General features: G+C 39.7%; 2 protein-coding genes across 7 annotated transcripts in view; both read right to left on the bottom strand.

The window, feature by feature from the left end:
* The window catches only part of LATS1 (large tumor suppressor kinase 1), a 48,882-nt gene extending 45,916 nt beyond the window's left edge, over window positions 1-2,966 (bottom strand). For 2 of the 4 annotated variants that reach the window (XM_026505024.4, XM_026505025.4), the window contains exon 1: window positions 2,617-2,956. The gene's annotated coding sequence lies outside the window, so the exon portion shown is untranslated. Of the gene's footprint in view, window positions 1-1,698; window positions 1,782-2,616 lie in introns of all 4 variants that reach the window. The other 2 variants (XM_026505026.4, XM_044386418.3) reach the window with 2 other exon arrangements.
* A 4,636-nt stretch (window positions 2,967-7,602) lies between these two features.
* On the bottom strand, window positions 7,603-20,184 carry NUP43 (nucleoporin 43). Of its 3 annotated transcripts, none has more exons than XM_026505031.4 (9): window positions 20,005-20,178; window positions 19,562-19,684; window positions 18,582-18,659; window positions 17,188-17,368; window positions 15,421-15,556; window positions 14,280-14,431; window positions 11,538-11,660; window positions 10,344-10,598; window positions 7,603-9,112 (listed from the first exon to the last, which is right to left on the bottom strand). In XM_026505031.4, exons 1-8 carry the CDS (start codon window positions 20,122-20,124, stop codon window positions 10,369-10,371), a joined length of 1,143 nt encoding a protein of 380 aa, XP_026360816.1. In that variant the 5' UTR covers window positions 20,125-20,178; the 3' UTR covers window positions 7,603-9,112; window positions 10,344-10,368. The 3 variants fall into 3 exon arrangements, with proteins under 3 accessions (XP_026360816.1, XP_026360815.1, XP_057166960.1); XM_026505030.4 differs by having other exon boundaries at window positions 7,603-8,511; XM_057310977.1 differs by having other exon boundaries at window positions 7,603-10,598; window positions 20,005-20,184.
* Between the last annotated feature and the right edge of the window lie 1,599 nt (window positions 20,185-21,783).

Here is a 21,783-nt window from a genome sequence, read left to right as displayed (position 1 = left end):
TATACAATTGAGTATCTGTGAGTGTTTTCAAACTGTCGCAAATCTCCCCCAAATTTTCCAATATATTTAATGAAAAATATCTGTGTATAAGTGGACCCGCACACTTCATATCTGTGTTGTTCAAAGGTCAATTATGCATGTCAAATGGGTAGAATAAATGCCCAATTCAATGTCAGTCATCTTCTTACCTCTTTTCACTATCTTACCTGGATTCTCCCCACTGTACCTTATACTCTAACCAAGCCAAATTACTTGCTCTCAGCTTTTGTACCTGTGCTTTTCTACCTTCATGTCCTTACTCATCCTGTTTCTTCTTGGGAGAGCCCCTACCATATTTCTTCTTGTAGAAATTATACACAACTTTTAAGGTGCCATTCACATGCCGTCTTCACAAAGATTTCATTGAATTGCCCGTTTGTTATCCTTCTCTGAACTGTAAATGACTTTGCATGGTCAAATAAAATCTATGTTTTTGCCCTACTCTTGTAGTTGTCTCATTTTTCCTACTAGATCACAGATTCATAGAGAATAGGGTATCTTAAATATATATATCCCACCCCTCCATACACACTCCGGATGAGGAAATGGATCCAGAGAGATAAACTGGCCTAAGTTCACACAGCCAGCTGGAGGTCACACTAGAAACAGAATCCACACATCCTGAACTGGCCCAGCGCTCTTCTCATCAGAACCTGCATCTTGAGTTTCCTAAAGGCAGGGATCATGACTCACTCATTCTTTTAAGGAACACTTAAATTGGTTACACTGAACAGACAAAACCTCGGTTTCTTTTGAAACTTCATACCTTCATCAAATATGTAAATGTCAGCAAACCCAGTTTTTGTGGCTATCTTGTCCAACTTGGGGGGGGGAATAGGTACCATTACATAATAAGATTTCAAAGTGTTACCTTGGGTTGAATTAGGTTTATAAAAAAAGACGGTCTGTCTCAATGCTTTGACTAAGTCAGTTATGAGAACAGCAATAGTAGTAATATGTACTGTTTCTTTCTTACCAGCATATAGTCTCAGTTGTTTAGACAGCAATATTCAAGACTCTCTTCCATACTGATGACATTTTCTTCAATTTGCTTTCTACAAAGCTGATCAAAAGTGAAAACTACCACTATATTTTATCTTATGCTGAAAAATAACTATTTCCACTTGATAAAAATGTTGTTCGACTAAGTAACTTTGTGGTCTACAAAAAACCACTAATCTAAATGTAACATCTAGAATGAAAACTAAATAACCAGAGTTGGATCTATTCCAAGGCTATATTTATACAGAATAACAAGGACTAGCATTAAAAACAAAAACAACCTATAGAAGAAAACAGATATCATACTAAAAACAAAACAAAACCCAAAACTTATAAATTTTTTCATACCAAAAATTGTAAAAGTTATTTTTTTCATTTGCTTTTGGAGAGTGGCAAGGCATATTCGATATTCAGGCTTAGAAAGAATGCACCTTCTCCAGCATGTGCCACGATCTAGTTTCTTGCAGCCACAGCTGATGAGAGAACACAATGCTACTTCTTTTACTGTTAAATCAGTCAAATTCCTCCACTGCTTTAGGGAATCAAGTAGCTCATTTTACCTGCCTATGAACTTATTAAAGGAAAAAAATAACCTTACTTAAATCACAAATGTAGTTATCTTAGCAGAGAACATTCATTTCAATTATAATGTCCTACCTTTTCTTCCTCATGAAGGAAAATTGATAAAGAATTTTAATCTTCAACAAATAATCCATAAAGGCCTGACAAGCTTCATGATCCTGGGTGAAGTGACACAATATTTGTGTGTGAGACTTTTTCTTATTTCTCACTAGAGTTATGAATAACTTTTACACAACGATATATATTTTTTAAGTCATAGTAACATATGGGGCAACAAACATTATTAAACTTTGTTCTCTTAGTAACTTTCAAATGGAGAAGTCAGAGAATGGGGTTAAATCAAGTCACCGGAGAATCATTCTTTGAGATTCAAGTTCTTTTTGAAGTTATAACAAATAATATTCCTTTCCTTTTCTTTCCTTCATTTTATGTACACATTCCTACTCCATAAAAATCGCTCTATCGCTCCTACCCCTTCTATGAACAGTAAGCTAACATTACAGTGGACGGGAAATAGAAATTCCCAGGCTTTCTTCAAGGTAAATCCAGGATCGAGTCCCTCTGGGATGCAAAGAACTGCAGCTCTTTCACTGCAATTTTCTTTCAGAACCACCTTTCACTTTCCTTCCTTCGTTAACACCGACCCGTCCGTGTTGGGGATGGGGTGGAAGCGGGAGACAGCCGCCGCAAAGCCTCAAGCAAGCCCAACTCTCCACAACCTAACCTGCACTTCCAAGGCCGCAGTGCCTGCGGCTCTTCCTTCAACCCCAGGCGCGGCCAACCCTCGCTTCCCCAGGGCAGGGCTCAGCTCAGGTCCATGCAACCAGCCAAATCAGGCCCGCATCGGACCGACTCGGCCCGGCCCGCCCGTCCGCAGCAACCCCTGGACCCCCGCCAGCGGGGCTGGGCGTGGGCCCCGGCGGCCACCGCCCCGCCAACTCGCGCTCGGGAGGAGAGAGTGCGCCCCACCCGCCACGCCAGCCCCAGACCTACCTGCAGGGGAGAGCGGGGCTCCTGGACAGCGGCCACGGGCCTGAGGGCGGGCGCCCAGGTGGCTGGAGCCCGTCCCAGGGACCTCAAGTATCCCTGGTGGGACAGGGCCGGGAGAGACTGGGGGGCTGCCGCGGGCCAGCGCGGCCCGTCGCGGGGGTCGCGGGGACCTGGCTCTCCCCTCAGCACCAGTCCACCGCCGCCGCCGCCATTTTGCCTTCCACTCGGTGTCGCCGCCGCCGCACTCCGCCGCAGGTTTCCCGGATGTAGGCATTTCCCGGCGTCGCTTGCGCGGGGGCCGAGAACTGGGGGCTTCTGTCCGCCCGGCTGCCAGCGGCCAGCGCGCCGCCTGTGGCCTCCCGCCTTCCGCTGGTCGCCCTCTCCTCAGCGTGTTGGCGAGCGTCGCCCCGCGTCGCCCCCGCCTGGCGCTGCCCGGGTGACTTGCCCCGGCTCGTGGGATCAGGCTCTCCCCCTCCCAAGTCCGCTCATTTCAGTATCTCTCTTTTTTTAAATTGCGCTCTTTCTGTGCACGAATAGAGAATAAGATGTGCATCTCAAGGAGTTGAATTCTCAGTAGGAAACAGCAATGAGTTGCTCTGAAACCTTGGTGTGGGCACTAGGATGGAGATTTCTAGAGGCTTTGAAATGAATTGAGTTTTGCTTAGCACTCTTTCCCCAAGTAAGTCCGTAGTTAAGTATTTGCCGAATCAGCCAGATTAATACATTCTTGAGCCAGGACGGGGTTAACAGAGTTTGGAGATTTTTGACTTGTTAACTGAATGGGTAGACGGGGATATCATTATTGCCATAATTGGAATAACGGTGACTCCCAGGAGAGGTTTTATATCTTGCTTAGTTGAATTAGACGTTTGGAACGGGTCACTTGGGTTATGGCATTTTAAAGTACCATCTACCCTTTGTAAAGAGTGCCTTTGCCAAATCTGCCTCTAGAAAATATATAGTTAGTATTTTCAAACATCTTTTTCTTTTTTCTATCTTTCTTTTTTTTTTAAGATTTTATTTTTTTAAATAATCTCTACACCGAACATGGGGCTGGAACTCACCACCAAGAGTCACAGGCTCGACCGACTGAGCCAGCCAGGAGCCCTCTCAAAACATCTTTTCATTCTTCTACTAAAGACTATAAAAATTTTCTTCAAATTAAAGACCTCTTTTCATGATGTTAAATTAAATGGCCTTTGTATTCTGAGGTTCAAACGTGAAAACCTCTGTTAAAAGAAGATTCCATTCCAAGAGCACTTCCTTGAAACTCTACAAGCACAAGCACAGAGATTGTAGAAGATAGAGGGTATGACCCAAGGTGGGTCACATAATAGACCTAGGTCTTATTTTCTTCAACTGCAGGACTAAGTAACCTTTGGGGACTTTCAGCCTCAAAATTACATGAATCTAGTATGTTCACAGGCCTGCTTGTCCTTTCCAGAAGGATTTTGTATCTGGAAAAGCATACTGCCCCCCAAATCTTGTCACCTCTGTCACCATCCAGGGAACTTCTTTACTTAAGCTCTTCAATTCCAAGCCTAAAGTTGAGTATCTTCATAAACTACTGTTCTGGGGAAATTTCCCAGATAATTCAGGGAGTTCAGTGAAAATTGCTCTATCTGGGACTAGAGGTTTAACTCCAATGAAGCAGGGGGAGAGAAGAGCAGGAAAGAAGAGAAGGAATGGTCAGGAAGGATGAAGCAATCCCCAAGATAAAAAGCAGCTGACACTAGGGAGTGGGGGGAGGTGAAAGAGTAGGGAAATGCTTACTAATGCTGCTGGATGTCTCTGAATGACAATACCTACCACTGCATTTGAAAGGCTTTGTATTGGCTGTGATGGAAAACCCTTGGTCCAGGTTCAACCTACTCAACTTCAATGCTTCATGGAAATGGGGACTTAGGGTTTCAGTTTTTTTTAATCAACAGATGTAGGGACCAAATTTCATGCTTGGGTGAGTATAGGAACAGGGACAGCAAACATGGAAGAAGTCTGAAGAGCAATGTGGCCCTGAGAACTTAAGTCCTCCCAGTAACTCAGTCTTAGGGGAACGCTATAGGCTATAAGCAGCCCACACTTAAGGGGTGAATTGCATTCTACCTCTTTTTGGGCAGAGAATTTACATAAATCAGTTGGAATTCTGAGCAGATTCATCTCTTCATTATTTTAAAAAACATATCAATATGGACTCATGGATATTTTATAGTTTGAGTATTTTATTTATTTTGATCAAATTGTTCCAACTTTGACTATTAGGAGCTCTTCCAGTTGAATTGGCTTCTGTGTCCCTTTGACATACCCTTCTCCCCATTATTATGACCTTTTAAAATTGTTTTTTAAAAGAACTCCCTAGTTCTCTACATCCCTTTAGGGGCACCGAGATGGCTGAGGTTGTTAAACATCTGACTCTTGATCTCAGCTCAGGTCTTGATCTCAGGGTCATGAGTTCAAGTACCACATTGGGCTCCATGGAGTGTGGAACCTACTTAAAAAAAAATAAAAGAACTTCCTTACTTTCTGACAGTACGAAATGCTTCAAGCTATCTTATATATTCCCTGTCCTTCCAAGAAGTCCTTGTTCCTTTTATTGGAGAATGGTATTAGAGACCAAATCTGGGGGCACCTGGGTGGCTCAGTTGGTTAGGCATTTGCCTTCGACTCAGGTCATGATTCAGGAGTCCCTGATGGAGCCCTGCATCACATCCCCTGCATCACATCGGGCTCCCTGCTCAGCAGGGAGTCTGCTTCTCCCTCTGCCCTCTGCTTCTCCCTCTGCCCTTCACCTCGTTAATGCTCTCTCTCTCACTCTCTCTCAAATAAATAAAATCTTAGGGGAAAAAAAAAAAGAAACCAAATCTGGTTTCTAGATATGCTTGTTACTACTGGGGTATCATTGTTTATAGGGCATCTCTTGCTAAGAAATTTTAAAATTTAACTTCATTCCATACTATGAAGGGGTAAAGTCTGTGTTTAGATGAGTTGCAGCTATTATTTTACAGTCTATTATTACAGTTTAGCTTCTTATGTCCACGGCCTGCACAAAAATTTTTTGATAGCTGATGCATTTCTGATGACTCTGTTAGGCTAGTCTGTCAGCTACTATCCCCCAAAGTCTAGTTATGACAGTTTGGAACCGGACATTAGTTTATTTTTAATTAATTTATTATTATTTTTTTTTATTATTTTTTTTTACCTCATCAGCTATATTCTAGTCATTCTTTTTACCCGCTCCCCACCCCGCGGTTCACCTAATACAGCAAAATGTTGGAATTGTTTTGATGCTAAGATGATGGTAGTCTGTTAGTTCTCTACATTGACATTTAATGTTGTGGTTCAGAAGATACTGCTCAGAGTGAATACTTGCTTGTTGTAGTTCAAATGTCCCCAGGTTTCTGATCTGTAAGACTACAGAGCACTGCTACTGCTTCAAACCATGTAACTAGTCTGAGCTGGGTACCATATTGATACCATAAGCTTAAATGAAGGCTTGATATAAACTATACTGGTGGACTTAGTATTCTTCTTAGACAAGATTCTAGAATGGATTATTAAAAGGATGTTTCCACAATAAATGGAAGTGTTACAAAGGACAAAGAATTTTTCAATTATACAAAATTTTTGATGGGATAGCTATAGCACTGGTATCTCCCCACAGCAGCTTTGTGAACAAGATTAATAAATGGGGCAGAATGTCAATAAATTAGGTTTACAAATATGTCAATAACTAGAGTCAAGTACCAGTGATTCACATGTCACTGATAATTGGGAGGACTAGAGGAGTGGGCCTAAGCACTTGAGTACATTCATCCTATCTCCTAACCAATGGGATGAGAGTGTAGATCATTCTGGGAAATTCTGAAAATAATCAGCTTCTGCTGAAAACGTTCAAAGGAGATTGTTAGTTCTTTCCTCTATGGAAATAAGCTTTGTCTTTGTAGAACAGGGATTGACCTATATATAGTAAGAATCAAAATCATCTGCATTAACTCAACACTAGGGGAAGTATAGTACACTACGTGTGTGAAAAAGGCAAAGGGTTTAAGTTCAACTAGTTAGCAGTCTAATTGAACAGATGTCAAAATAGTTAAAATAAGCTGACACAGCATTACAAAGGAATATTTTACCAAGAACCAGGATGGTAAGATTTCGTAAGTCAACTCTGAGGGAGGCAGACACCACCTGGGAAAGTGTTCATTTTGGAGGTCACACTTTAATGCTGGTCTTTGACAAAGGGGAGTATATATAGATATTTTTTAAAGATTTTATTTATTTATTTGACAGAGATAGAGACAGCCAGCAAGAGAGGGAACACAAGCAGGGGGAGTGGGAGAGGAAGAAGCAGGCTCATAATGGAGGAGCCTAATGTGGGGCTCGATCCCACAACGCCGGGATCCCGCCCTGAGCCGAAGGCAGACGCCCAACCGCTGTGCCACCCAGGCGCCCCTAGGGGAGTATATTTTTTAAGGGAAAACAAGATTGCGAGGTTAGTTCAGCTCAGTTTGCACTGATTCAGTGTTTACCATGGGTCAGATACTGTATTAAACACTGTTAATACAACACTAAGGAATGGGCCCTGTTGGTGTGGTCCAGTAGAGACAGGCTGCTTAAGACAACTGTAAGCACAGCACAGGCTCTGCACAATGGGCTTTTGAAACAGAGTACAATTTAGCCCAGATTGGCAGAGGTCAGGGAAGGCTTTCTGGGGAAAATGACACCTAAAAGGAGTTTGGAAGGTTTGGAATTTAGCCAAGAAGGGCAAGAAATGCTGCAGAGAACTCTGGAGAAAATGACACCTAAGACGAGTTAGGAAGGTTTGGAATTTAGCCAAGAAGGGCAAGAAATGCTGCAAAGAGAACTTTGCCCATTAGAAACCATTGAAGGGATTAAAAAAGCTTACCCCAAAAAGCTATGATACGTAGTTCTGAATATTTGGATACGTGATGAAGGATTTTTTTGTGGCTTCCAAGGAAGACAAATGAAAGCAAATTTCAGTTCAGTATATGAAAATTAATTTATTTAGTGAAACCTTATAGTAAAGCACCCCAACATAATGTAAATTCAGTAAACTGATTGATGATTGGCTGTCTTGCAGGAGGTTCACATGATCATTTCATTAACCCACAATATGATTCTACTTATTTTTACAGGATTGTTTTAGATTCCATTCATACTCTAAAACCCTGCCATAATGTGGTATCAGTAAGAGCTGTCCAAGTGAGGGGATGCTGCATTGGGAAATGGGAAACTTGATCACAGTATATTTTCAAGTATAGGCTGGATGATAATTTGTTGGGAATGCTGTGGAAGTGATGGTTAAATTTGGGTTAGAGATGCTCCCCAAGGTGCTTTCTACCTCTGTGATCCTGCAGCCCTCAAAAGAAACTATTTGATAGTTTCGTGAATAAAGGCAGTGATAATAAACAAATTTATAAATTAGGTTTTTATTTATACTCCATAAAGCTTATGTTTCTTATTAAATCTGGCAGAATTCATCAATTGATAAGAAATGTAACACCATCCAAATGTATTTTCTTTTACTCATGGTTACAAATACTCTTAAGTCAAAGCAAAGCTTCAAACTTGAAACTTGTTCACAGCCCAAGTTAGTATTCTAAATCTACACATCTGCCTCCCTCCCTCTACCAATTATTTACTATAACAACCTAGGGAAACTGTATGCATTGCTGCTGGAAGCTGAGAGGGTGCTAACAACATATATGAATCCTTCAAACTTTTCGGCAGCATATAATGTAGATGAAAGCAGAGGCACGACAAGTTTGCCACTCACTGTGCATGAAAAATGTGCCCCCCAGGAGCTAGTCTTCCAGGAGTGAGATCAACTCAAGGCCCACTCAGAGCAAGGATGTTAGTCTGCTGAATGGAATGGGAGCATGCCTGGAAAGTAAAGAAAGGGACACTGAAGCTTAGGCTGCAGCAAGACATTCATATAAAGGGAAATAAGTCAAAGGAAAATTAGCAGCTATGTTTTTATTATGGAAACCATGTGATTACTGCTGGGGAGTGTATATTCATAAATATAACATGATGTATTTCCTTTTAATAAATTATACACACATTGATGGATAGAAAAGGGAATGAAAGATTATTAATTGTCTGTTTGATAATTATAAGTACTTAAAAATGTCTTGACTTTTTTTTCTGTAACGAGTTACTTTTGTAATAACAAAGTCTTAAAAATTAGTCTCAGCAATAAAACTATAAAAGATTAAAAATTCCTATAGCAACATTTTCTTTCCTTCTCTGATTCTTTGGAATTCAAGTTACTAATTTTATCAAACATTTTTGAGTCAAATTTACATAAAAAAGCAGATTGCAGGGGCGCCTGGGTGGCTCAGTCGTTAAGCGTCTGCCTTTGGCTCAGGTCATGATCCCAGGGTCCTGGGATCGAGCCCCGTGTGGGGCTCCCTGCTTGGTGGGGAGCCTGCTTCTCCCTCTCCCACTTCCCCTGCTTGTGTTCTCTCTCTCGCTGTTGTCTCTGTCAAATAAATAAATAAAATCTTAAAAAAAAAAAAAAAAAGAAGAAAGCAGATTGCATATATGTATTCCATTTTAGAATGTTGACAAAAAACCCCAAACCAAAAACCCCCCGAGGTAAGGTGGCATAAAAGAATTGAAAGTATTTATTAGGACAGAAAAACAAAACTTTACCATAATTACTATCATTGGAATTATAAAGTAAATGAATATATGCTTTAATAGCATAATAACAGTGATTTGTCATTAAGGTCTTCACGTTCAATAACACATTTAACAAACATTGGAAAGACAATGTCACAAAATTTTTAAGCCTACACATTAACCTGAAATTAATGTAACACTGTGTCAACTATACTGAAAAACAAACAAAAGAAAACACCTACATGTTAGATTATCATTAACATGTAGATAAGGACAAAAACAACAATATTCTTTACTCTTAACCATATCATCATACTAGTCTCAAACATTATCTATCAAATTTTAGTTTGGAAGTCAGATCACTTATCAAAACTTATCAAACCTTAATGTCCAGTTCAGCAATTTTGACCATGTTGTAAAACTAAATAAAAGCAAAAATCCTTAGGAAAAATGTACTTTTCCTTTTTCAAGAGAAATGAAGTTGGGTCTCAGCAGTTGGCAGAGTTCTGTTCAAACCTACTCTAATAGAAGAACCTGTCAAAACACTTTCCTTTAAAAAAATCTTTTAAAAAAATGGGAACACTACAACAACTTGTCATCTTTGCTCTACTCAATTCGTTAGGAAATTTATTAATTTATTAAGGAAATAAAATGTGGAAAGATTGAAGAAAATATCTACAATAAAAAGGATAAAAACACTGGCCAGGGTCCCCAGGGAGGGGTAATATCCCCCCAGTGTCAATAAAAAGAACGGGAACCTGTTGGTGGTTGGAGAATATGATGTCCCATAACATTAGAAATGAAAAGCAGGTTCCACGAGCTAGAGCATGTTCTACAGAATAGCCTGTATGAAGGCAGTGTACACATCAGCAGAAGGATCCCTATGATATTCTTCCACAGATTCCAATTGTCTTGCCATTGGTCATCTCTCTCACTCTGCAACTATGAGAACATTCGACTGACAAAAGCCAAAACAGGACTTCGATATTATCAACAGTTTACTGAAGCTTCCTCTGCAAATTTCACATTTTCCAATAATAAAAATCCGCATAGAAGTTGTACTTTGAAAGGCTAACAATATGCTTTACCTGAAATCCTGTAATTACAGTATTTTCATGAGAAAAGTTGTCTAGTAACATAAATGGCTTCTGAATCAGTTCCACAAACAAGACAAGGACCTAAAACATCCAAACTGTTCACAGACAAAGTCCTGCTGGGAAGCAAGCTTGTGATTTCAATACGGTCTTTTGCAGGATCAGTGCTGAGCCAGGAGCTTATAAGAGACTGGTGAACATTAGCCTGGTTACTAATGCTGTGAGACAAAAAAGTACTATTTCTTCCTCCTGCAAGACAAAAAGAGGAAAACATCTTTCAAGACTAATATTATGTTAGTAAACATCTGAAACTCTATTGATATATATTTTTTTAAAGATTTTATTTATTTATTCGACAGAGATAGAGACAGCCAGCGAGAGAGGGAACACAAGCAGGGGGAGTGGGAGAGGAAGAAGCAGGCTCCCAGTGGAGGAGCCTGATGTGGGGCTCGATCCCAGATCGCCAGGATCACGCCCTGAGCCGAAGGCAGACGCTTAACCGCTGTGCCACCCAGGCGCCCCAACTCTATTGATATTTTTAAAAGGCTAGGACTGAAACTTAATTCTCAGACTATCAGGGTGATGACTCCATTATCACACATCACCATTTTTGACCAAAAGCTTATTCAGTGATATTAAATACTCATATTTCCATAGGATACTACAGATATCAAATGTGAAGTCTTCAAGCAAAGCAGGAGATTTTGACCATCTTTCTGGTGATTCTTGAATGGAAAGTCTCGGAAATGTAGCATGAAGACCCCTGGCTGGGAGAAGTTAGCCAGCTTATGGCATTTGTAGTCATCGGCACTATAGCAGTAAGCAGCTGACAGATTTCAAATCCTATGACACTAGAATTTACCCTGAGGCAGGAGAATGGAAACATTCTACCACTCTTTAATGTTAAAAATCTGAGAATTTCTGGGGCGCCTGGTGGCACAGTTATTAAGCGTCTGCCTTCGGCTCAGGGCGTGATCCCGGGGTTCTGGGATCAAGCCCCACATCAGGCTCCTCCGCTGGGAGCCTGCTTTTTCCTCTCCCACTCCCCCTGCTTGTGTTCCCTCTCTTGCTGGCCGTCTCTCTCTCAAATAAATAAAACCTTTAAAAAAAAAAAATCTGAGAATTTCTAATGTGGTATTAAAAACTACAACAAAATTACACACGAGAATCTTCATTAAATCCTTTTACCTTGGTTAAACAGTGATGATTTTTCAGGTACGTCTGTGGAGGCATCCCAGTGCCAGAGGGATCCATCCTCAGAACAAGTAAATAGATGATCTGGGTTGGATGGGTGAAAGTGAACTTCCCACACTAAAAGATAAGAACCAAGAAGCTAATTCCTGTGCAGAAAAGTTGAACAAACATTAAGACCCTGTCTCTAGACATCATATTCCATTAACCTCCATCACACACCTTCAAACCCCAAGTCTGTGATAAAAATCAAAGGCTTCAGAATTAAAGAAAAGACGTAATGTAATTCTCCAAATGGCAATAACACATAGATAGGCTAGAGAAGCCAAATAAATCTACTTGTGTATTGGGCCAGCAAGTGAATGAAAATAAATGCTAATCACTTGACCTATTACATTTTTTTATGGAAGAATATGACAGGGTGCCTGGGTGGCTCAGCTGGTTGGGCAACTGCCTTCAGCTCAGGTCATGATTCTGAAGTCCCAAGATCAAGTCCAGCCTTGGGCTCCATGCTCAGCAGGGAGTCTGCTTCTCCATCTGACCCTCCCCCGTCTCATGCTCTCTCTCTCAAATAAATAAAATTAAAAATAAATAAAAAATAAAAATATGACAATGGGGTAATTACCAAAATTTATTTTTTAAAGATTTTATTTATTTATTTATTTGTCAGAGAGAGAGCACACAAGCAGGGGGAGCGGCAGGCACAGAGAGAAGCAGGCTCCCTGCTGAGCAAGGAGCCTGATGTGGACTCGATCCCAGGACCCTGGAATCACGACCTGAGCCGAAGGCAGATGCTTAACCAAGTAAGCCACCCAGGTGTCCCTAAAATATTTTTTTAAATTGGTAAGTTCTCTTATTTTCAATTCGTGTGTCATTAACATATGAAGGTTAGGTGCGCCTGAGTGGCTCAGTTGGTTAAGCACCTGCCTTCTGCTCAGGTCATGATCCCAGGGTCCTGGGATCGAGCCCAGCTTCTCCTTCTCCCTCCGCCCCTCCCCACTGCTCATGTTGTCTCTCTCGCTCTGCTCTCTCTCTCTCAAATAAATAAAATCTTAAAAGAATATATATATATATATATATATATATATGAAGGTTATATTACTGGAAAAACAGAGAGAAGACCATAAAAGTAACATACAAATGAATTTCTAAGCAGCAGTTCAATTTTGCTTCATGCCAGGATTCTGGATACCTCTGGTATATATGACAGAAATAGCAACAAGCTCCTAACAAACTAAAACCTAGAAATGCTCCCAGAATCTGGACTCAGTTTCAGATGGAGGGCTTTAAAGAAGCCAATCTGGGATTGAGGACCCTGCGAGTTCTAAATTTTAAGGGAACTTTGTGTGTCAACAGACAAATGGAGGCCAATGACTGGCCAGGACGCCTTCGGAGGTTCTCTGCAGCATGCAAATCAAACAGGTAGTCTGTGAACAAGGGTTCTGTGATTCTGGATTAGAACCTTGAAGAGGCAGCACAGAAGGTGCCCGGGACACAGCATAAAAGGTATTAGGAGGCACATGCTTGCAAGTGGCAATTTTCATTCTGACAGTTACCACAGTTAAGCATCATGCCACAAAACATTAAAAGGTCATCTTCCTCAGGAGAACTTCTTCTGGGCAAATCCCTACGGAAAATATATTCATACTGTTTCATTAAAAAAAAAAAACCTGAAAGAAAATAGCCTGTAGAACCATAAGTCGACTGTACAAACCTAGTTTCTTAAGTATTTTTCAAAGTAGAAAACAAATCTATACCAAAACATCTTATTTCATTTCTAGCCAAGCGTCAGAATGAATCAAAACAATACATTACAATCTGCTACATTTGATGTATTGCTTAGCAATACAGGCTGGTAGTTAAAAAGGGGGGACTAGAAGAAGAGATCTGAAAGTTTGTAATACTACTACCACTGGCTTAGCCAACATCAGATTCTATGAGGACATATCCTATTTTTTATTCTTCCCCCACCCCCGGTATAGTTATAAGAGGCAAAAAATTTCTACCCTTTAATTTGCTTCTTAAATAAAATCTTAAAAATCATTTATCTTTCCAAGGTAATAACATGAAACTTAAACTGAGACGTTACAATACTAGTATGTTTCTACTTCTGTACTTTTATTCAAGCAAGGCTTAACATAAACTTCTCTTAAGTCGGAATTTAAAACTATAATCCAGTCATGGTATCAAAGACAGTGATAAAATGAAATATTTCTGTCTAGTCAAAAAATCCCCACCAAAATCAAAAGATGAACAAAAAAGGGGATAAGATCCTGTATACACTGTTCTTGTCCAAAAAAAAAAAAAAAAAAAAAGGTACAATAAATTGAGAAACACACAGATTGGTAAATATTAACAATAGCCTCTATTTGCATGGGAAAAGGGCATCCTCTTATACAGAGTATGGCAATATAAACTAGTATTATTTTTATGTATAACAGTTCGATAACATGTACCACAGCTTTGTTTTGGTGAACCAATTGTACTTCTAAAAAATTATCCTAAGAAAATAAGCACATAAAGATGAACATATAAGGATAATCACTGTGGTTTTGGATAGAAAAATGAAACATGTTGAAGAACTTAAGTGTCAAATAAAAAGGGATTAATTATTATACATTTATATAATTCAGCCAAAAGCTACAATGTAAAATGATCTGTATGTATCATTACGGAAAGCTGCTTACAATATATCACATTACTACCCAACAAAAACTTATGTATATCCACAGTACTTACTCTCAGCTTCATGAGCCTTCAGCAGAGACACAGGCATAGTGCCTTGTCTAACATCCCAAATACTCAGCATTCCATCCTGGCCACCAGTAGCTACAACATGCTGCTGGTTGGGATGTCTATCAACACAGTGGAGGGGCACTCGGTCACCAGTCCTTTTATGGGAGATACAGTGACATCAAACATGTTGTGAGGTATGATTTATCTTTGCAAAATCCATGAAACATGTTTCATTCTAGTAACTATATGATAACTTTGTGGCTGGAGCTACTGGCTGAACTTAAATCATGTCAAAAAATTGAGTGTATTAAATATATTTCTAAATATTAGAATTGTGCAATGGAATTAGAGCCAAAGTTATTCCCTCTTCAATTTGGAGACATAAGGAGCATGATAATCTGATGGTAAGATATGCAAACATATTTCCATTTCTTGGCATTTTAAAAACACCATGTACAACTAAACAGCATGTTCTTTACTTTTACCTTATTTAATACTTTGTTTATATAGTTACTTTCCCAGTTTGACACATTCTATATTCTTAGAAGAGAAAACTGCCCACATAGAATGGGGATTTTTGCTCAGAAAAAATATCTTGGATTGTATTTTTTTACCCAATCACATCTGGAGTGCACTGTACCTATTATCAGTAGAATGATTTGCTGAGTAAAAATAAATTCCCCGGGGCGCCTGGGTGGCACAGTGGTTAAGCGTCTGCCTTCGGCTCAGGGCGTGATCCTGGCGTTATGGGATCGAGCCCCACATCAGGCTCCTCCTCTATGAGCCTGCTTCTTCCTCTCCCACTACCCCTGCTTGTGTTCCCTCTCTCGCTGGCTGTCTCTATCTCTGTCGAATAAATAAAAATAAAATCTTTAAAAAAAATTAAAAAAATTAAAAAAATAAATTCCCCATTAAATAATATAAACTTCAAAGAGATAAAGGCTCTGAATCAATATGACAAATATTTACTAAATGCAGCACAGCAGTACCAAGCCCATTAAATTATTCTTGCTCTACCAAATTTAATCAGGGATCATTCTCTTCAAATGCAATTAAAATACAATATGGTTTAAAGTCAGTTGCTATAAGCAATTGAACAAATTAATTTTGCATTACACTACTGAAATTACAAATGAAAACTTACAGTGATAATATTTGAGAGGGCTCATTTCCTTGTTTTCTGAAATCCCATATTTTTAACTGCCCAATTGAATTTACTGTAAGAATCTCAGGAGTTCGAAGGAAGGTTACAGCATGGAGTGTACTGCTATCTGCATTGTCTACAAATTAAGAAAACAGTAGTATGTGTTAATAAGCTTTACTTTTCCATAAAATTCTTAAATGCCATTCCTTCTATTGATTGAAATATTGCAAGTGAACTTTTAAATAATTCAGTCTAATTTCTATAGAAAAATGCACAGTAATATATGCATTTTTATAGATTTTATAGATTTTGATAGAAAAATCTTACTTACAGAACATCTGTTTTCCAGAGGGCAGAGTTTTCACTTATTTCTCTATTTCCACTTAAGACTGTTACCCTCCATTGCTGATATAGCTACTCAAGTTCCTCTATATCCAATTTTATATCTCCCACTAGTGCTTAACCCAGAACCTCCAAACCCCAGTGCTTCCTATAGAGCTCATTCTGAACTTTTATCATTTGGCTGACTCATCTCAAATCTATTCATCTTTAGGGGTCCCTGGCTGGCTCAGCTGGTAGAGCGTGCAACTCTTCATCTCCAGGCTGTAAGTTCAAGCCCCATATGGGGTGTAAAGATTACTTAAAAATAAAATCTTAAGGGGTGCCTGGGTGGCTCAGTCAGTTAAACATCTGCTTTTGGCTCAGGTCATGATCCCAGGGTCCTGGGATCAAGCCCCACGTCAGGCTCCCTGATCAGTGGGAAGCCTGCTTCTCCCTCTCCCTCTGCCTTCCCCCCCGCCTCGTGCTCGCTCTCTCGTGCTCCTCTTCCTCTCTCTCTCAGATAAATGAGTGGAATCTTTAAAAAGAATAAATAAATAAAATAAAAAATAAAATCTTAAAAAGAAATTTCTTCATCTTCAGCCTCATTAACTCTCTTTACCTAGAGGGTTTACGCTTATACCATATAATTTAACATATATTTCTAGTCTTTTCGTTTTGTGACACTCCTCCGAACTCCAGGCAATGGTCCTTAACCGTTAAATAAGTGTTCTTCAGAACTAAAAAAAAAATAATAAATACAAAGAACTGATTCATGGGCTGAATCCACAGAGGTTCTGATTCAGGAGGTCTAGGGTGGTGGGTTGTTAAAACTATTGTCAGGTAAGTCTGTGGAAGGCATAGTTGAGAACTACTAGACTAGAATAAGCCTTCTAAAGCATGACAGGGAGTGTATCATCCCCTCGGTCGAAAAGATCCAATGGCTCCTTAGCAGCCCACCTAACAAAATGTAACCGTTGTAGCTGTGCATTCAACTCTTCACAACCTGGCCCCAACTTACTTCTCTTGCTTTATCTGTCACCTCTTCTATGTAAGTATCGAAAACTACACTTTTTATCATTCTCTAAATGGACTTATCCTTCCTCCATGTTATTCCCTTTGTTTGGTGTGCCATCACTCAGTATTATTTATGGTCTAGAACCTAGATTAAGTTAATTGCCACTTGCTCCTCCATTCTTTATTTGATAATCCTCCCCAGCCAAAAAACAACCCAAAACCAAAACCAAACAAAAAAACCTCCAAAAAAACCCCAAAATAGTTTCTACTGTGTAGTCACTCATTCATATACACCTTATTGACATATTGTTTTGTAAAGGGATCCTACTTTGTATATTTTTACATCCTTCAAACACTTAGCATTGGGTCTGCTTAGCACATGGTAGTTAATCAATTATGATGTGATAACAAAAGAAGTATGATTTTTCTTACCTATGGTTCTCACTGCCTCCTTGTGATCGGCCCTGAAGAGATTTATCCGACCATCTTCTCCGACGGTGACAATTTCTGGGTTACTGCACACAACACCTGTGCACGGTGCACTGCCGCAGGAAGGACTGCCTGGGCCCGTGTGGTAGTGAGCGCTTGTCCACTGCTGGCTGACTGACAGAGTCTAGGTGTCAGAAATGAGAATATGATGAATCAAAGCAAAGCCCTAAAAACTAGCACTTTTCCCTGAATAAGGAGTATTTTAAAATTCTGTCTCATACCCTCCTAGAAAAAGAAAAACCCTCTCCTTTTTCCTTTGTATTTCTGGGCACTAAAGCCTAGAAACTACTTCCATTAAAGTTCTGTAAATACTGGATTAGATTAAAAAAACACTATTCAAGAATATCTCAAACTTAGAGAAATGGTTTAGGTATCAGATAGTTGTGTGTTCAAAAGCAACTCTAAATTTTTTTTTTTTTTTAAGATTTTATTTATTTATTTGTCAGAGAGAGAGAGCACACGGGCGTGCTAGAGAGCACAAGCAGGGGGAGCCGCAGACAGAGGGAGAAGCAAGCTCCTCTATTAGCAAGGAGCCTTAAGTGAAATACTTTGTTTCATTCAGATGGGACTTGATCCCAGAACCCTGGGAAAATGACCTGAGCCAAAGGCAGACGCTTAACTGGCTGAGCCACCCAGGCGTTCCTAAAAGCAACTCCAAATCTTAATGGAATTAGCCTACATCTAAGAAATAAATCTCTAGTGTTTTCTAACTGAAACCATTAAGAAAAATACTTAAGAAGATCTGGGTCTTATATTTACTAGGCATGTCTATTAGGCAGATGACCTTTATTAGCCTGAAAATCTAAATAAGCACTCTCTTCCAGCAACTTAAAACTGTTACTACAAATGGGGGTATTTTAAAGGACTGCCCTATCATTATGAAGGTCAGCACTTAGGCTTTTAATACACAAGAAAGGCACTGAAAAAAATGTTAAGTTTTCATATAGTACATCCTCTCTTCTAATTAAAACCTAAGTTCTATCCACAGAAACAAAGTAGGTGTTCCTGTTCTCCTTCATGATACCTGAGCTAGAAGGTGCTCTTTCTTTGAAAGATCAGAATAGTAACTTAGAAGAGAAAATTACAGGAAAATTATTTGCCAGAAAACCATATTGATAGCTCTGGACTAACAGAATTTAAGAGATATCTAATTTCAGTAAAAGCTCACGCAAACCTGGTTCGAGAATTAATCTATTAAAAGATAGGTAATATGATATTTCCCCCTCCATATTTTGAGAGTATGAAACTTATTTGTGTCATTATTATATATAGTCTGGTTTGGGCCTCCTTAAAAATAATTAAAATATAAATTCAGTTTGCAAGCAAAAATTCTTTACCTGGTTATTTGGATGGTGAAGGAAAACTGTTACACATCCTGTTGATGAAGCAGCTACAATTCTTTCCTGGTCAAAAAACTAAATAGAAAATTCTTGTTTGTTATAAATTCAGAAATATCGATAGGGAGGAAGCCCATTTGTTTAACTCAATTACCAGTACAACAATTTAAAATGCAAAGAGCCTATAAATGCTAAGCAAATAAAATGTGATGATGGATCTGAAAAGTCAAAACCACTACACAAATGAAAGGATTTTCATAAAGAATAAATAACAAAAATTTTCCCCTCAACTCTTTCACCTAGAACTGGTTTAATTTTGGACTACTACCATAGAGGTTTAGAAAATAATCATTCTCAGGGTTAGGCAGCTTTCTATAGAAGAAAATGCAGGGACTTTGAAGTCCTACAGACCAGGATTTGAAAACTTAATTCCATGCTCCCCCCCTCCCCCACTTTACTGGCTTTGAGACATTAACCAAGTTAAGTTCTTTTTTTTTTTTTTTTTTTCCCCAAGTTAAGTTCTTGAAGACTTGGTAAACCTTTAAAATGGAAGAACTAATCTCCACTTAGGGGGTTGTTATAAGAATTCAAAAAGCAAAACCATGTGAAGTGCCTTGCACAGTACTTGTTCCACAGTGACATAAAACACCTGATTCACAAGCTCCTGATGAAAATTACGTTGGACTTTTGTAAAGCCCCCCCAAATAGTGTTTGGCACACAGATGGCCAACTAATTAAACAAACAAACAAATAAACAAATCAGGATTTTAAAAACTGTGATTAAATTCACATCCCCTTCCCCAGTTCTGACTCTGCTATTAAGCAGCTATATAATTAATATTAGCAAATCATAACCTACACACAACTCAGTTTCCTGTAAACCCGGAATAAGACTAGACAAAATTTAAGGTCCTTTGCATCTCTAAATGTATTACTCTCGGTTTTTTAAAAGTTAGCTTTTGGATGTTAGACAGACTTACTTGTAAATCCATTACATCGCCATGGTGTCTGATATCACACAATAGCTGATGGTCTCCTTCAAACCCTCCATCAGAATCCAAGTTCCCAAAATCTCCAATAGACCACAGTGAAACATAATTTTCCTGTAAAGCAGAAAGTTTTCTCTTGAGATGAAATATACATCAAACTCTTGAACATTAAAATCTGCATTGCCTTCATGCAACCTTGCTTTAAAATCATCTCAGATAAATGGAAGGTGACAGTTTAAAACACGAAATTCGAGGCTCAGGCACATCATCGATGGCTCTGAGGTACCAACCAGACAACCGAACTTGAGACGGGGACTTGGGGGACGGAGATGGTGAGAAGAGCTACAAGGCGAGAGTTCGCGCGCTGACCGCCAGCGGCGCGGTTCCCGGAGAAAGGAAGAAAGCAGGAGCTTCCCGCCTGGTAGCGGAGGTACCTCATTGTCCCAAGAGCCCGCAGCGAAGGTATCCGCGGTCTGCAGGCTCCCCGGAGGTACCGGTCGCCAGCGGGTTTTGCTGATTTTCTGAGACACAAACTTAGCATAAATATCCTCCATGGCAAAAACAACCGGGACAGGTACAGCAAGAAGCACAGCGCGCGCCTCTGAGTCCCGCCCCTTCCCGCGGAGTCCTGATTGGGCCGGACAATACACGGCGGACGGTGGCTGCCGAGAGCCAATTCTCGTCCTTCGGCAACGCGGGTACCGTCAACCCCCACGCGGAAGTTGGGGCGCCCTTCCTTATTACAGGAACACTGAAACGGTGCATTTGTGCAATAATTGTGCAATGTAAAACACATTTAAGAGCAAAACAAAATCAATGCAAGAGAAACCACCTAGTAGCTACACCCAAGCATTCAGTTTTGTATCTCAGCACCCTTTGAAAATACTGAAAATCCTTAAATTCTTACAGAAGCACCTTCATTACTGTACAGACTTATTCTAAAGCTCTCCCTCTTTGTCTCTCAAACAAATACTTTACTTCGAAGTTGGTAATACACAGTATCAGAGCCTGGAGTTGGAATTCTTAAAACTCCAATTCTAGTTTTGACGTCCACGGTCTAGCTGTATAACCTTCTTCAATTCATTTATGTATGTAATTAATCAGTTTGATATGTAACGTCGACAGCCTAGGAATTAGTGCTCTAGGTTCCTGCTTCTGTGCTTCGAAATACCTACAAAATCCTTTTATTCCTCTCTACTTCTTAGAATCCTGGTCATCCTTCAAGGACCAGTTCCTTCCCCTATCTTCTCCTGATTGCTCCAGCCCATGATGATGTAAATAAGCATAGCACTTGACATCTAGACCAGAATAGTATTTATATTTTGCCCTCTACTGCCTGTTTTCTTTTAATGCAGATCTCCCCAATTAGAATGTAAATCCTACTGCATACAAAAGATATATTTAAAAAAAATAAATAACTGTGTGTTGGTTGTTTCTTTATTTTTTTTTTTTTAAAGATTTTATTTATTTATTCAACAGAGATAGAGACAGCCAGTGAGAGAGGGAACACAAGCAGGGGTAGTGGGAGAGGAAGAAGCAGGCTCATAGCGGAGGAGCCTGATGTGGGGCTCGATCCGGTAACACCGGGATCACGCCCTGAGCCGAAGGCAGACGCCCAACCGCTGTGCCACCCAGGCGCCCCTGGTTGTTTCTTTAAAAGGAGCCATTATCTCTTCTTTTTAACGGATATTGGTAGTCCTATTTTACAGCCACAGCTTATGGAAGCACCACATGTAGATGGAATTCATCTAGGTCAGCTTTAGAGAGACTTATCAGGCTCTTATTGAGAGTAGGCTGGTTTTGTTCTTTTAACTAGAATATTAGTAACTGCAGAGATGAGATAGAAAACCAGTAGAGTCCCAAACTGACAATTTTATTTCTAATATTAAAGAACACTGAGGTGCTTCCTTATGGCAGTAGGCAATGCAACAGTCTCATAAAGAACACTTTTTTGGGTGTGGTTTCATTTATGTCACAGAATCCCAGACAACAGTTAATGTACAAGTGTATTTCGGAGTGGTAGTAGACTGACAGTCACATTTGACAAAATCTGATGAAAACTGGAATTTGAAAATCACTGCTCATGCAGTAGCGTAGAGGTCTTCGACATTGCTTTGTTTGCTTTCTTAAAAGTTCATTGGTCTAAATGATGACTGGATTCTGTCAGTCTCAGTTCCGATTAGGAGGCAGCAAGCTGGATGTGACTGGCAATG

This window comes from Ursus arctos, unplaced genomic scaffold (genome assembly GCF_023065955.2).
Source record: "Ursus arctos isolate Adak ecotype North America unplaced genomic scaffold, UrsArc2.0 scaffold_13, whole genome shotgun sequence".
In the NCBI taxonomy this organism is placed as follows: Eukaryota; Metazoa; Chordata; class Mammalia; order Carnivora; family Ursidae; genus Ursus; species Ursus arctos.
The sequence above is the reverse complement of the archived record's forward strand: the minus strand, read 5'-3'. Positions and strand labels throughout refer to the sequence as shown.